Raw genomic sequence first — 12498 nt, 5'->3', positions numbered from 1 at the left:
CGATGAAGTGAGTCCACTGAATGCATCCGATGAAGTGAGCTGAAGCTCATGAAAGCCTATGCTCAAATAAATTTGTTAGTCTCTAAGGTGCCACAAGTACTCCTTTTCTTTTTGCGAATACAGACTAACACGGCTGCTACTCTGAAACCTGACTAAAGAGTTAACAGTCTTGCAATATGAAACTTTTTTATGATTTAGTAATTTGGGGCCCATGTACACTAGCTGAAGAGTATCAAAACTGTGGTTAATTTTGCAGAAGGGTTCCAATGTAGTTTGGATGAGTTGGTACTAGGCAGAATAATGTGACTGTTTCTCAGACTAAATTAATCACTATCACAGGTTGGCCCTACCCACACAGACCAAGAAGACTGCTCAGCGATGAGAATACCCCTTGCTACACTATAGTTTGCCTTCAAGTACAACTGATTTCAAACTATCTTGATATTCCCCACCAGCTCACCGTGACAGTAGCAAGCAGACCCTCAGGAACGTTGGCGACAATGATTCCAATGAGGAAGATGACAGCCTCCAGCCAGGTGTACTCAAGGATCAATGAGAGGATGAAGAAGGTGACTCCCAGGAACACAGCCACTCCAGTGATGATGTGAATAAAATGCTCAATCTCAGTTGCAATGGGAGTTTTCCCCCCTTCCAGTCCAGATGCGAGAGTGGCAATACGGCCCATCACAGTATTATCGCCGATGTTAATGACAACGCCACGGGCAGTGCCTGGAAGTGAGAGACAACAGGCTTTAATAAAGTACTCACTGATGCCAAACACAGAAAGCTCTGGTTTGAGTTTGGAGGTGCTTAATCAGATCTCCATAGATTCATTTAAAACAACCATGTTTGTTCACACCACAATAGCCTTTACACCCTCATCCACATCAAGCATAGGTGAGGATGAATCTCTAACCCAGCCCCAGAGCAGGAATTCTTGTGTACATACCATCACCATTGCCATATAAAGTTCCTGCAGACCTCCTCCCTTGGATTCCAATTAGTGAATAAGGACCTGCCGCATGGTGGTGCATCCACAGGATTTTTAAGAGGGCAGATAGCTTTCTGCTAAATGGATGACGTAATGACATAAGCAGGCACAGACTTTTGCTTGCTTATTACAGCAGAAGGAGAAGGGAATCCCTTCCAAAATGCCAGTCCCTATTTTGGGGCCTATCCCTCTGGTACAACATGACAAGTGTCAACCAGCTATGCAGTACAACATTTCTCCTCCAACACTGGATTGACAATGTGATCTAGGCATATTATGTGTGTTGCCATAAAGATATATACATGCATATCTGAGGGCAGAACTGAGCCCCACATGTTTACCAAAAAGACACTACTTTTTATTTGTAAATCCTCATTGTACTCTATCTGGTTACACTGGGACACATCATGTCACACAGTGTTGGGTCACAAATGACAAAGGGAGGGGCTAATTTATACAATAGCCACTGAGTCTACTGAAGAATTCTGAAGGTGGAATACTAGTTCTGTTTGATGGGCACTGGAATTCTCTAAAGCAGCTGTGTTATTTTCAAACACCTCTGTCTGACCTCAATTGGGTCTTTGGGGGAGAACGATGCCAGGGGAACTATAAAAACCCATGTTCCTTGTCCTTTCTAAAGGTTTGAATTAGTTAAATTAATAGAAGTAGAATAAAGCAACATCTTGAAGGAAACAGGAAACTCAAAGGTAGTGTTGCTGCAGAAGCTTACTGTCCAATTACACACAGTCAATTTCCTATCAGATACAGCCTCTCTCCAAGAGCCTATACCCTGGTTGTTTGCAGGGGATTTGGAAGTGGAGTCCATGTGCTTCCAACTACGTAAAGTTACACATTAAACATTTATACTGCCATAGCAGTTTCTTGATTTAATATTTTAACCCCCCGGTGTTACATTAGTGCACATTTTATGGAGTATTAAAGCCACATACCTTCCACACAGTTGGTGGAAAAGAAAGCAATGTTCCTGGTCTCCAGTGGGTTCTCGTTCGTGAAATCTGGAGACCTGGTCTGAGGCTCTGACTCACCAGTGAGTGAGGAGTTATCCACCTGCATAGAAGATATATCACAATGTTTCTTGCGCAAGCGGATAAATACCCAGGAAGGAGAAGAAATTTAAGCAGGGCTTTGGAGCTGTGCTCCGGCTCCGCTCCAGCTCCAGGCAAAAACCTGCTGCTCCACTGCTCCGGGAGCTGCTCCAGCTCCAGGCTCTGCTCCAAAGCCCTGAATTTAAGGGGAAAACACTGGAATTCTAGGGCACTTCTATATCATCATCATCAAAAAACTAACATCCCATAAATTCAGCATTGAATTTAGCTAGTTAGAAAAGTGACTCCCTTAGTATGGAATGGGGTTTTCAGAGACCTTAGAAAATGCACTCACCTTACAGCCATGAGCACTTATGATACGAAGATCAGCCGGAATTCTGTCTCCTCCTTTCACCTCCACTAGATCTCCAACTACAACACCTTCAGCATTTATGCTCAACTTCTCACCATTTCTGATCACAAGGGCTTGCTATAAAAAAAGTCAAGGAATACACTACTTTAAATATAATTCAGAAAAGGCTTAAAGGGGCCAGAGGGTCTTTCCTCTCATGGTGGTAAGTCAACTTATTTATCACAGACAGGAATGTGGTTGAAGAAAACTAATGGGTTTAGTTTTCCCGTCATTAAAAGCTCCTTATGCCATGGTAATAAGGCCCTATGGCGGTTATGTGCGACGTGGGCTATTTAATCCAAATCAGAGCTAAATTTCTTTAAGTGCTTTATAATCAGGCCAACAGAAGTCCAATATACTAAGAAGCTGCAGACAAGTGCTTTACTGGACACCAATAACTGGTGATACTCATCCAGCGGGGAGTATAGCTAGCGTTTGCTATTGTGCACTAAGTAACTTTGCTAATGCCAAGAGAAATATGAAACTTCCACTTTTAACAGATGGAGACCCATACTGACAGGTTGGCATTAAAGAAGTAAAATCTGCTTAAAAACTAATAAAATACTCCCTAAATCCAGTCACGTATTTTGCAGTGACAGAAAGATTCTAATCTGGTTAACAATCCTGAGCTAGCTAAAGCCTGATCGACCACTGGGTGATCAGACATTACTTACCTGAGGCACCATGTTTTTGAAGGATTCCATGATCTTAGAACTCTTTGCTTCTTGGTAGTACGAGAAGCAGCCAGTTATGATAACGACAGCAGCCAACACAACACCCAGATACAACTGCAATGAACAAAGAGTTAACTGAGAGCAGATTCTGACTGAAGGGTTTATTTTTCAATTTCTAATGCTTACACTAAATTGCAAAGCTACTTGCAGTCTTTGCATAGTGCATGTGCACAAGTTAATCAAGAGCTACAGTCAATTTTATGTTCCAGGAAACAGCTGAAACTTCCATTAATGAGATCTGATGTGAGCTGGAATTCAGCTGCTGAAGGCATGGATTGAAAACCATATATGTAGAAGCACAGGAATTAAACCAGACTGAGACTATAGTTATGAAAATACTGCCATTCACTAAAAACCTTAGGAAAAAAAGTTCCTGGACTGAAGGTTTAGATGCAAGACAAACAACATGTCTAGCTCCATGCAAATAAGCCTAGTACACAAGTACTCACGTTATCATTATTTGGCTCCTCCTCCATTACAGCCTGGATGCCATAAGCCAGAAAACAAAGAACAGCTCCAATCCATAACAGGAGGGAGAATCCTCCAAACAGCTGCCGGCAGAACTTTACCCATTCAGGAGTGGTAGGGGGAGGTGTGAGGGCATTTGGGCCATCCCGAGCCAAAATCTCAGCAGCACGAGCAGCTGTCAAACCCTAGAATGCAGGTTGGGAAGGTAGTTTAGTTATAGCGCTGCAGTAAGGTCAGACCACCATGCTCTTCCTCAGTTTGAGGCACTGGTCAAATGTGGATTGAGCAAGCCATTCTGAGTTCATTCCTGCTCTTACGCAAGAATGAAAACAAAGGCCTGCCTCTGCTTTGCTTCCCCTTCTGCTCCTGTAAGCTAAAGGAGAGAACACTTTCCTTACAATAAAAGGACAAAGACAATGGGAGCTTGTGTAGCCTTTTGGTGTCTCCAGGTAAGTATTTGTACTACAAATCCGCATTATAAAAAAAGCCTCACAAGTAACTTCTATTTCCAGCTCTCAGATGAAAGTACAAGCTGGCCAGGTGAAAGGAATAGTACAGGAGTTCACAATGATGATGGGCCTTCTATGTCAAAGGTGTGATGGGACCACAATTGTGGAAGTTATGACCCCCCTCCCGAACAGTCCACAACAGACTGTCAGAGGCTCAGAAGTTATGGTACAAGCAAAAATCAAAATGGCCTTTTATGTGACTATTTTGATTTTAGTCTTCCCAAAAAAGTCTCTCAAGTTTTCAAAAAGCTTGACTTGTATGAGAAGAATTAAGTTTCTCACCCTACTGTGCTATAAAAGACCCAAAATAAAAGATGTCTTGCTGCATCAAACCTTGTAGGAAACAGCCATCAACTAAACAGTACCAAACAAGGTGTAAAACCAGCATTGTACCCTGCTCAAAGTGCTGACCAATTCATATATGTGATATTAATCTTAGCAAGCTAGCACATTTTACATGTTTCTACAATCCTCAGAAAAAAGTCAAGTGGGAGATAAGTGATGTAGAATTTTTTTTTTTAAAGTTTGTCTGAAGATTTTTTTTTTTAAACCAACTAGTTACACCATCTACCTACAAGATTTTTTTTGCCTGAAAACTGGGGAAAAAATTTTCCAGGTTGTGTGCATCCTGTACAGTCAGTTTCTCTCTTGCTGAGGGTCCCTTTATTAGGAGAGTAGAAATATACTTGTACAAAACAATCAGGACATTAAGTTCCTCTTTAAAAAAAAGACTTTCAAAATGCTCTTTAGTTATCAAGTAAAATAACTCAGTGGGAGGTTGCTTCTCGTCTGAGATTCCAGCACCCTTTGTTATAAAAGTAACATTTTAACTACTGATGGTCAGTGTTAGGTTTGTGGCCATGTCCTGGTTTACAGCAGAGGATTACCAGACAAATACACGTGCAAGAGAACACAAGCAAGAACACTCAATGCAAAACCTAAGAATCAATTTGACCTTGGAATACTTAAGAGTCAATGAATAAATCCCAACTTTGTTAATGAACAGTCACTAAAATATTTGAGCCAATCAATATAAAGGGAGGAAGGATACAAATATTTGTGAGCTCTAACTGAAAGAGTGGTGGTAAACAAATTTGACAGCACCCAGATCTCCTTCCACAGCAGGCTTATCATATCAGTGCACCTGTTCCTTTTTAGAAGTTGACAAAAGGGACACGCAAAAAATCTACCTACCCGACTCAAGTCTGTTCCATATTTACGATGAAGTTCATCAAGGCTGAGTTTATGATCATCCTGAAGGAAAGAGAGAAGAGATTGGAGTGGGAATATGTAATAACAGTTCATGCATAACAGTGAGCAGAGGCTACTTACTGGCTTTCTACTCTTCATTCCCTTGCCAATAATAGCTTCATAAGATGGAGGTTTTCATGGCAAGGAAGAGAGCTAAAGCGGAGATGGTTCCAAAGTTGTAACCTCACCATTTCATTCCTCTCACCCTGCTTACCACTGTTCAGAGTGGATTTATTCTAGGTAGCATTGCTGAGTGTTGTTAAAAGATGTTTCAGAGTAACAGCCGTGTTAGTCTGTATTCGCAAAAAGAAAAGGAGTGCTTGTGGCACCTTAGAGACTAACCAATTTATTCGAGCATAAGCTTTCGTGAGCTACAGCTCACTTCACTGAGTGAGCTGTAGCTCACGAAAGCTTATGCTCGAATAAATTGGTTAGTCTCTAAGGTGCCACAAGCACTCCTTTTCTTTTTGTTAAAAGATGTTGTGCTCCATCCAAGAGGTGGTTGCATTTCTAATGACGTAGACTACCCTGAAAGTGATCTGCATCCCAAGAGGTTTTTTTGGTGGGTTTTTTTCTTTATTTATTTTTAAATGGAAGGGAAGAGGCATACAGAAGACTTGCTAAGCAAGCCAACCTCCCCTTCCTAACATGCACAGCAAACTTGAAACTCGTTAAGAGCTTATACACCTTTGTTTCCACATCATACATCACAGCAAGGAAACACGATCTAAACTAGAACCTGGTGAAATCTGGATACTAGCCAAATGTAATGCACAATTCACTCATTGTGGACAGATGTCCACAACACTAAAACTGATTAGCACTAATGCACACTACTGCTGACAGTCTCTGCAGGGGTCAGTGTTTAAGTCTAGCCAGAGAGCTTGAACTCACTGGCTAAAAAGGCAGCTGCTCCACAGCAGGCCAGAGTCACACAGGTAGGACAATGTGGGGAAAACTGCACTTCTGCTGCCGGAGCTGCGCTTACTCTGGGGGGTATACATTTATAATATGGCTGCACTGAAAACTTACTAGATGCCTTTAGTTTCTGTACCAATGTCAGATTTTTAAAAGGTAGGCACCTGAAGACAGTGTTTTCAAGGCAGTGCATGTTGTTGAAGAGCCACCCATTCTTCCCCTTCCTCACTTTCTTACCAATGAGACTTCCTTTTTCAGTTCATCCATATCCTTCTTTTTCTCTTTCTTCCCCTTTTTCTTCCCAGCACCATGTTCTGATGTAGCAGTAGGCTCATACTTGTCATGTCCAGTCTGAGGAAAAAAAAAAAAAAAGGCGTTTTGAGAAATGGCTGACGTTTAACTACTTCAGTAGTGTGTATGGTTTCTATATTCCCCATGCACAGAATTTTATGTCAGACAACTACTTACATTTAAATTATGCTACTTTCTTATAAACAAGCTGCTAAAAAGACTAGTCTGCTCAATAACATCCCTATGCTGCACGGATTACTGCCAGGGATTGCACAAGTGCTGGCTGAAGTTACTAGACAAATAGCAAGCTGCACCCTACTCACAGATCAGTTTTGGGGTCTGAGCCTCAGTCCAACCAGAAGTGATCCACATCACAAGAAACCAGCTCCAGACTACATACAAAATTCCTTCAGATGTGTATTAACTCTTTGTTTTCTCATGTTAATCTAAGGGGGTGAGTGGGGTGATAATGGGGCAGGAAGAGAAGAGCGTCAATAGTTTAATCAATTTGAAAACAGATTTGACATTTCATGCATCCCAAAAACTTGGCAAGAGTTCATTTCAAGATACTTCCATACTTGCTCTGACAGTCTCTGAAACAAACAGTGCAAATTATTTTTGAAGACTGGTTTTATTTTATAGAGCAGATCCTCCTATAAATATTTTGGCATATAAACAGGATGTGTGTTATCACAAAAACAAATAATCCACCCACTTAGAGCTGTGTATGCCTCATGGAACAAACTGACTATGCTTACATAAGAGATGCCTGAAAATAGACTTATTCCCCTTAATTACATAGGGTGTTTGCATGAAATTGTGATCTTTGATGCTTAATTCAGGCTGTGGAGGGTAATAAGCAGCAGCAGACAAGCACCAAAGCAATAGAGATGGTTTTCATACAGATGTCTGTGGCAATCAAGAGACACGGGAAGAGGAGAAGTATAGGACAATTAAGCAGCAGAAACCTCTCTAAATCGAAAAACAAATGGAATTTCCCTATGAGGCACTAGTAGCCCTAGGCACTTTGTGTCCCTGCCTATTGCAGTGGGACCATGAAATGCAAATACAATCTCCCTCTGCTCCACCCATCACAAGGTAGATTTCCATACTTGCACAAACCTCTAGTGACAACTCTTCCCCCTTCCATTTTGCGTAACATTTAACAATTACTAACATTTTCCTTTGGCACTTTTTCCACCACAGTTAAAATGACAGGCTCTGATAAAACCTTAAGCTATAATGGCTATTATGAGAAATGGATGATAATAAAACTAATACAATAACCTACTCACTATGTTGTGCATGCACCTCTGATCAGAAATTGGATTACTGGCAAGTCAGAGTAATGCATGCCAAGAACCTGTTAACAGGGTCTAATATTCAAGCATTAGGAATGACCTTTCACAAAATCTAGGATAAAGAGAAATATTTAATTACACCAGTGGTTTCAAACTATGGCCCACAGACCCTGGGGGTCTGCAGACTATGTCTAAAATTTCCAAAGGGATCTGCAACTCCATCTGAAATTTTTTTTTTTTTTTGGGAGTCTGCAAATGAAAAAAAGGTTGAAAACCATTAAGTTACACTGTACATCTGAACGTAAAACTGACCATAAACTAAACAAGTGAAACCAAGCAGTCTATTTTCATTGCCGACACTGACAGAAAAGATTCCATAAGGAACCATATTCCCTTCTTTACTAGAGGTGAGAATTTATGTTCATACTTCTGCATGCAGCCATAGGAGAGCTGTGCAACAGTCAAAAGAACACTGCAGGTTATTTTTAACGAATAGAGTGGAACTTGTCCTTTACCTCCTCTTTTATCTGTAAAGAATGAAGTACAGCTAAAGATTGTCAGCATTCTTGACATTGTCTTCATCATACTAAAACCACATTTTTTAAAAAAGGTGGAAGCAGTGTTACATGCTTAGAACAGCACTGAACTTGTAAGTACTGACATTCCAAGATCACAAGAATCTGCAACAAGGCAACTTGAAAGATATTTTCAGAGTACAGAAAAAGTTGCCATAATTTCAATCCACATCCTCCAGTCTGACACAAATTTGACTTTAAATTATGAATTGATACTAGGCGTTTACCCTCTGCTGTACACAATGTACATTTCATGATCTTCCTGAAGCTTAAAAGGCAAGTGTGATTTCCAAATGTACATACAGGGCGGGGTGCACAGTACTGTGTAAAATCTGTCTGCTTCACATTACTTTCCATAATACTTTTGTAATTCTGCCTATTCAGAAAGTAGCTGTAGGTTAACTTGCTCATTTCAGCCCTGTATTCCACCCCCCACCCCAATCCAAGCCACATCCTGAGGGCACCCGCTAAATCCCATTCTGCTCTCACCCTGAACCTAAAGCTACAGCAGCTAGGCACAGTTTCTGCAAGTGGTCTTAAACACAGTTATATTTGAGTGTGATAATCTGGTTAGGGATTGAAAATGGGATTTACCCCTAGCCAGGGTGGGGAGGGGAGGCCTAAATCAGCAGTTTCTACATAAATTAAGACTGCACTGAAGTTGGCCTAATTTTCAGATGTACTTGAGCACCTACAAAATTCAGCGAGAATTGCAGGTACTTAGGTTTTCAATTTTCACAAGTGAAAAGTTCCAAGCCCTTATAGTTGCAAAGCACCCACACTTCAGGTGTTTCACTTAGCCCAGGGGTAGCCAATAGGCAGACAGCGGGCCAAATGCAGACTGCCAGTTGCATTTGACTAGACTGTGAAATCTTATTTACTTTTTGTTACTGCGGTGTGAAAAATGTTTTTCTGGAGTCTGGACCTTGACTATACTTTGATCAAGAAATTTGGACCTTGACAAAAAGGAATTGACTACCCCTGATTTCGCCAAATGACAGTGATCCACAAGGAAACTATCCCTACAAGAGGTTGGGAAATGTCCCTGTTTTCCACTGGTCCAGTCAGAGCTTCTTAGCCAGAGCTTTATAGGCTTTACACAGCCCAGATCTGTGACTATGTTGGGTCCCAAATAAAGGAGAGCAGGAAGCCTAACAGAGCAGGTTATGGTAGACACTGTAAACAACAAAAGCAATGATTCTTGGCGGGGGAGAAGGGCAGCAGAAGAGACATTCAGATGTACCATTCTATAAGGTCTCAATCTATGCTGATTGAAGTGATGCATGATGAGAGCCAGAGTTTAAAAAAAAAAAAAGAAGGATTGGAGACCTCCTCTTGATATTTACATTATGAACAGTATGGCACAAGGCAGAATGAGTTACTGTCCTGCTGCCTCAAAGACAGTTTCCAGTAATTGTATTCTCCAGTCATGGGCAAGGACCACTTTCCCAGTGATGGACAGCAAAACTGCCCCTCATCAAATTTAGGAAATGCTATAGCTAGCCTTTCCCCTTCTGCCCTCTCAAAAAAAGCCAAGTTTGAATGTTCAGCTTCCGGCTTCTGATTTTACAGTACAACATGGTTACTCTGAATCAGCTGGTATGGTACCCCTGGGAGTACTCAAACATCTTCCAGGGGGTACATCAACTCATCTAGATATTTGTCTAGTTTTACAAACAAACAGGCTACATAAAAAGCACTAGCGAAGTCAGTACAAACTACAATTTCATACAATGACTTGTTTATACTGTTCTCTATACTATACACTGAAATGTAAGTACAAAATTTATATTCCAATTGATTTATTTATAATTATATAGTAAAAATGAGAAAATAAGCACATTTTTCATAATAGTGTGATGTGACATTTTTATGTCTGATTTTGTAAGCAAGTAGTTTAAGTGAGGTGAAACTTGGTGGTACTCAAGACAAATCAGGCTCCTGAAAGGAGTAGAGTAGTCTGGAAAGATTGAGAGCCACTGCTATGAATGACTAGCACACTGCCACAGAAGTTTTACGGAATGGCTAGGGAGACCTCATTACACCCCACTTAGACACAATGAGCAGACTTGCTGTTTTCAGTCCTATACTCAACTTCTCCCTCCCCCTTTATGGAAAGAAGTATGTGGAAGCCACACTTAAAACTAGCTGTGTTCAAAAGCTGGGCCATTCATGGAATAAAAAGACAGCAAATGCTAGATAACCCTCTGTGTTCCATGGAACTATTTTCATCAGAATCATAAGCAGAGCTGGCTTCTGAAACCCAGAAAACTCATGATTGAGCAGTCCTTCCTGATTTGTGGGGCTGTCCTAATGTGAAGCATGATTTGTTCTTGCTGTAGGACAGCACAAATAGGCTCCAATATTCAAGACAATATAGAGCACACTACTTGCCATGTAGAGTCAAACAAACAGATAAAGCAAAATGGAGATCATCATGTTGGCCAACTTTTTCAAAAGTACGAAGTGATGCCCAACTCAACACTTTACAGGGGCCTGATTTTCTGGAAGTACAGAGCACCTTCTGAAAGTCAGTGCCTTTTTAAGGGGTCAATTTGGGCACCCACAAATCAGTAACTGCTTTTGAAAGATCCCTTTTCTCAGCTGGTCTGTTCCCCCCCAAATTTTGCTAGTTTCTGGCAAGAAACGAAGCCTAGCCAGGGCTGAGCAGGCTTCAATTTTGAGTCTCACTTCCAGAGGTGAAACTGTATGCTTCAGTGAGTGTATCCTACAACCAGTTTAAAAAAAGGAAGCAGAGGGGAAAAGTAACAGAGTAAGCTGCTGCTCCTCCTTAGGCAATTTTCAGGCAAGATGGTATAAAAAGCAGTTCGGGATAATACAGAGAATGAGACAGTCTCTTGGCTACCTCTGTTCCTCACAATCCTGTGTGTCTTGAGGGGACAAGAGCTGAGCTCCTGACAGCTGTACTATTTGGCTGAAAACCCAGCAAAGCAGCCAGTCATCAGATTCCTCCTCCCTCACTACCATGTAAGTAGAGTGGCTGTTTCCATCAGCTTCTTTTCATACCCCCTACCTTCCCCATATATAGCAGTTATAAGGAGCACAGTTCTCCCTTCCCATGAACTGACACTTGGTTAAAAGAAAAAGGGGGAAAAAAAAAACCAAAAAAACCCTTTTCCTGTTTGGATAAACCAAGCAAAGATGGGTGAACAATATTTGTGGTTAAACCAGTCTTTCCTCACTTAGTTCCATTTCACATCCCTTGCTTTAACAGGCTCTGATTTGACACATTCAATAGAACAGTGTTGCAAAGTCACAAGATAGTACACACATTCTGACTAAGAACACACACACATACACACAAACTAACTACTCTGTCACAGATTTTCCATTAGTACCCCTCCTTGCTCCTTCGTTTTAAGTTTCAATACTAGGTCAAAAACAGTCTTAATATGCATAACCTGTGTCACTTTACATTTTTAAGTTCTTATATAGAATACAAAACATTAAAATATCCAACACAACCCCCACCACTCAGAACACCTTAATCCACCCCCACTCTGGCCTTTGGGCTATAACTGCAGTGAACAGTTTCTACAGGATGTTCTGACAACGTGTTTGAGTCAGGAGCTTTACAAAACCAATTTACATAATACAGTAGATTAACTGTACCTAGTTACAGTGGCCACGAAGTTTGTAGTGCCAATTACCCTTTTGGACAACTGTAAATAATTAAACAACCTAACAGATTGAGATACATTATACGCTCCAATGTTTTTTCTGGGCTACTAAATAACAGGACTTTGCTGATTTTTTTCTTTTTTAATTAGTGTCTGCACAGTCTTGTGTTGTCATGGCTCTCCTACCATTCAAGTATTTACGTCAACATTGTGACTGCTAAATGGCACTGATCAATCCAACGTTAGGTCAGTCAATATTTGTACAGCACTTTGGAAACAGACCACTGTAGCTGCTAAATATTATTACTAAATAAGCAGAGTCATTTTAGAACCTTTCAGGAAATGTTTTAAGAACCTTAAT

At 40.8% G+C, this 12498-nt stretch overlaps 1 protein-coding gene across 1 annotated transcript in view; it reads right to left on the bottom strand.

The window, feature by feature from the left end:
- The window catches only part of ATP1A1 (ATPase Na+/K+ transporting subunit alpha 1), a 30611-nt gene that overhangs the window by 16333 nt on the left and 1780 nt on the right, over window positions 1-12498 (bottom strand). The window contains exons 2-8 of the mRNA XM_073309248.1: window positions 6567-6680; window positions 5355-5414; window positions 3633-3836; window positions 3124-3237; window positions 2393-2527; window positions 1942-2059; window positions 461-729 (exon numbers count right to left, since the gene is read on the bottom strand). Of these exons, the coding sequence (XP_073165349.1) occupies window positions 461-729; window positions 1942-2059; window positions 2393-2527; window positions 3124-3237; window positions 3633-3836; window positions 5355-5414; window positions 6567-6680 (1014 nt within the window). The remainder of the gene's footprint in view (window positions 1-460; window positions 730-1941; window positions 2060-2392; window positions 2528-3123; window positions 3238-3632; window positions 3837-5354; window positions 5415-6566; window positions 6681-12498) is intronic.

This window comes from Lepidochelys kempii, chromosome 1 (genome assembly GCF_965140285.1).
Source record: "Lepidochelys kempii isolate rLepKem1 chromosome 1, rLepKem1.hap1, whole genome shotgun sequence".
Taxonomy (NCBI): Eukaryota; Metazoa; Chordata; order Testudines; family Cheloniidae; genus Lepidochelys; species Lepidochelys kempii.
This window is presented reverse-complemented; position numbering and strand designations above follow the sequence as displayed.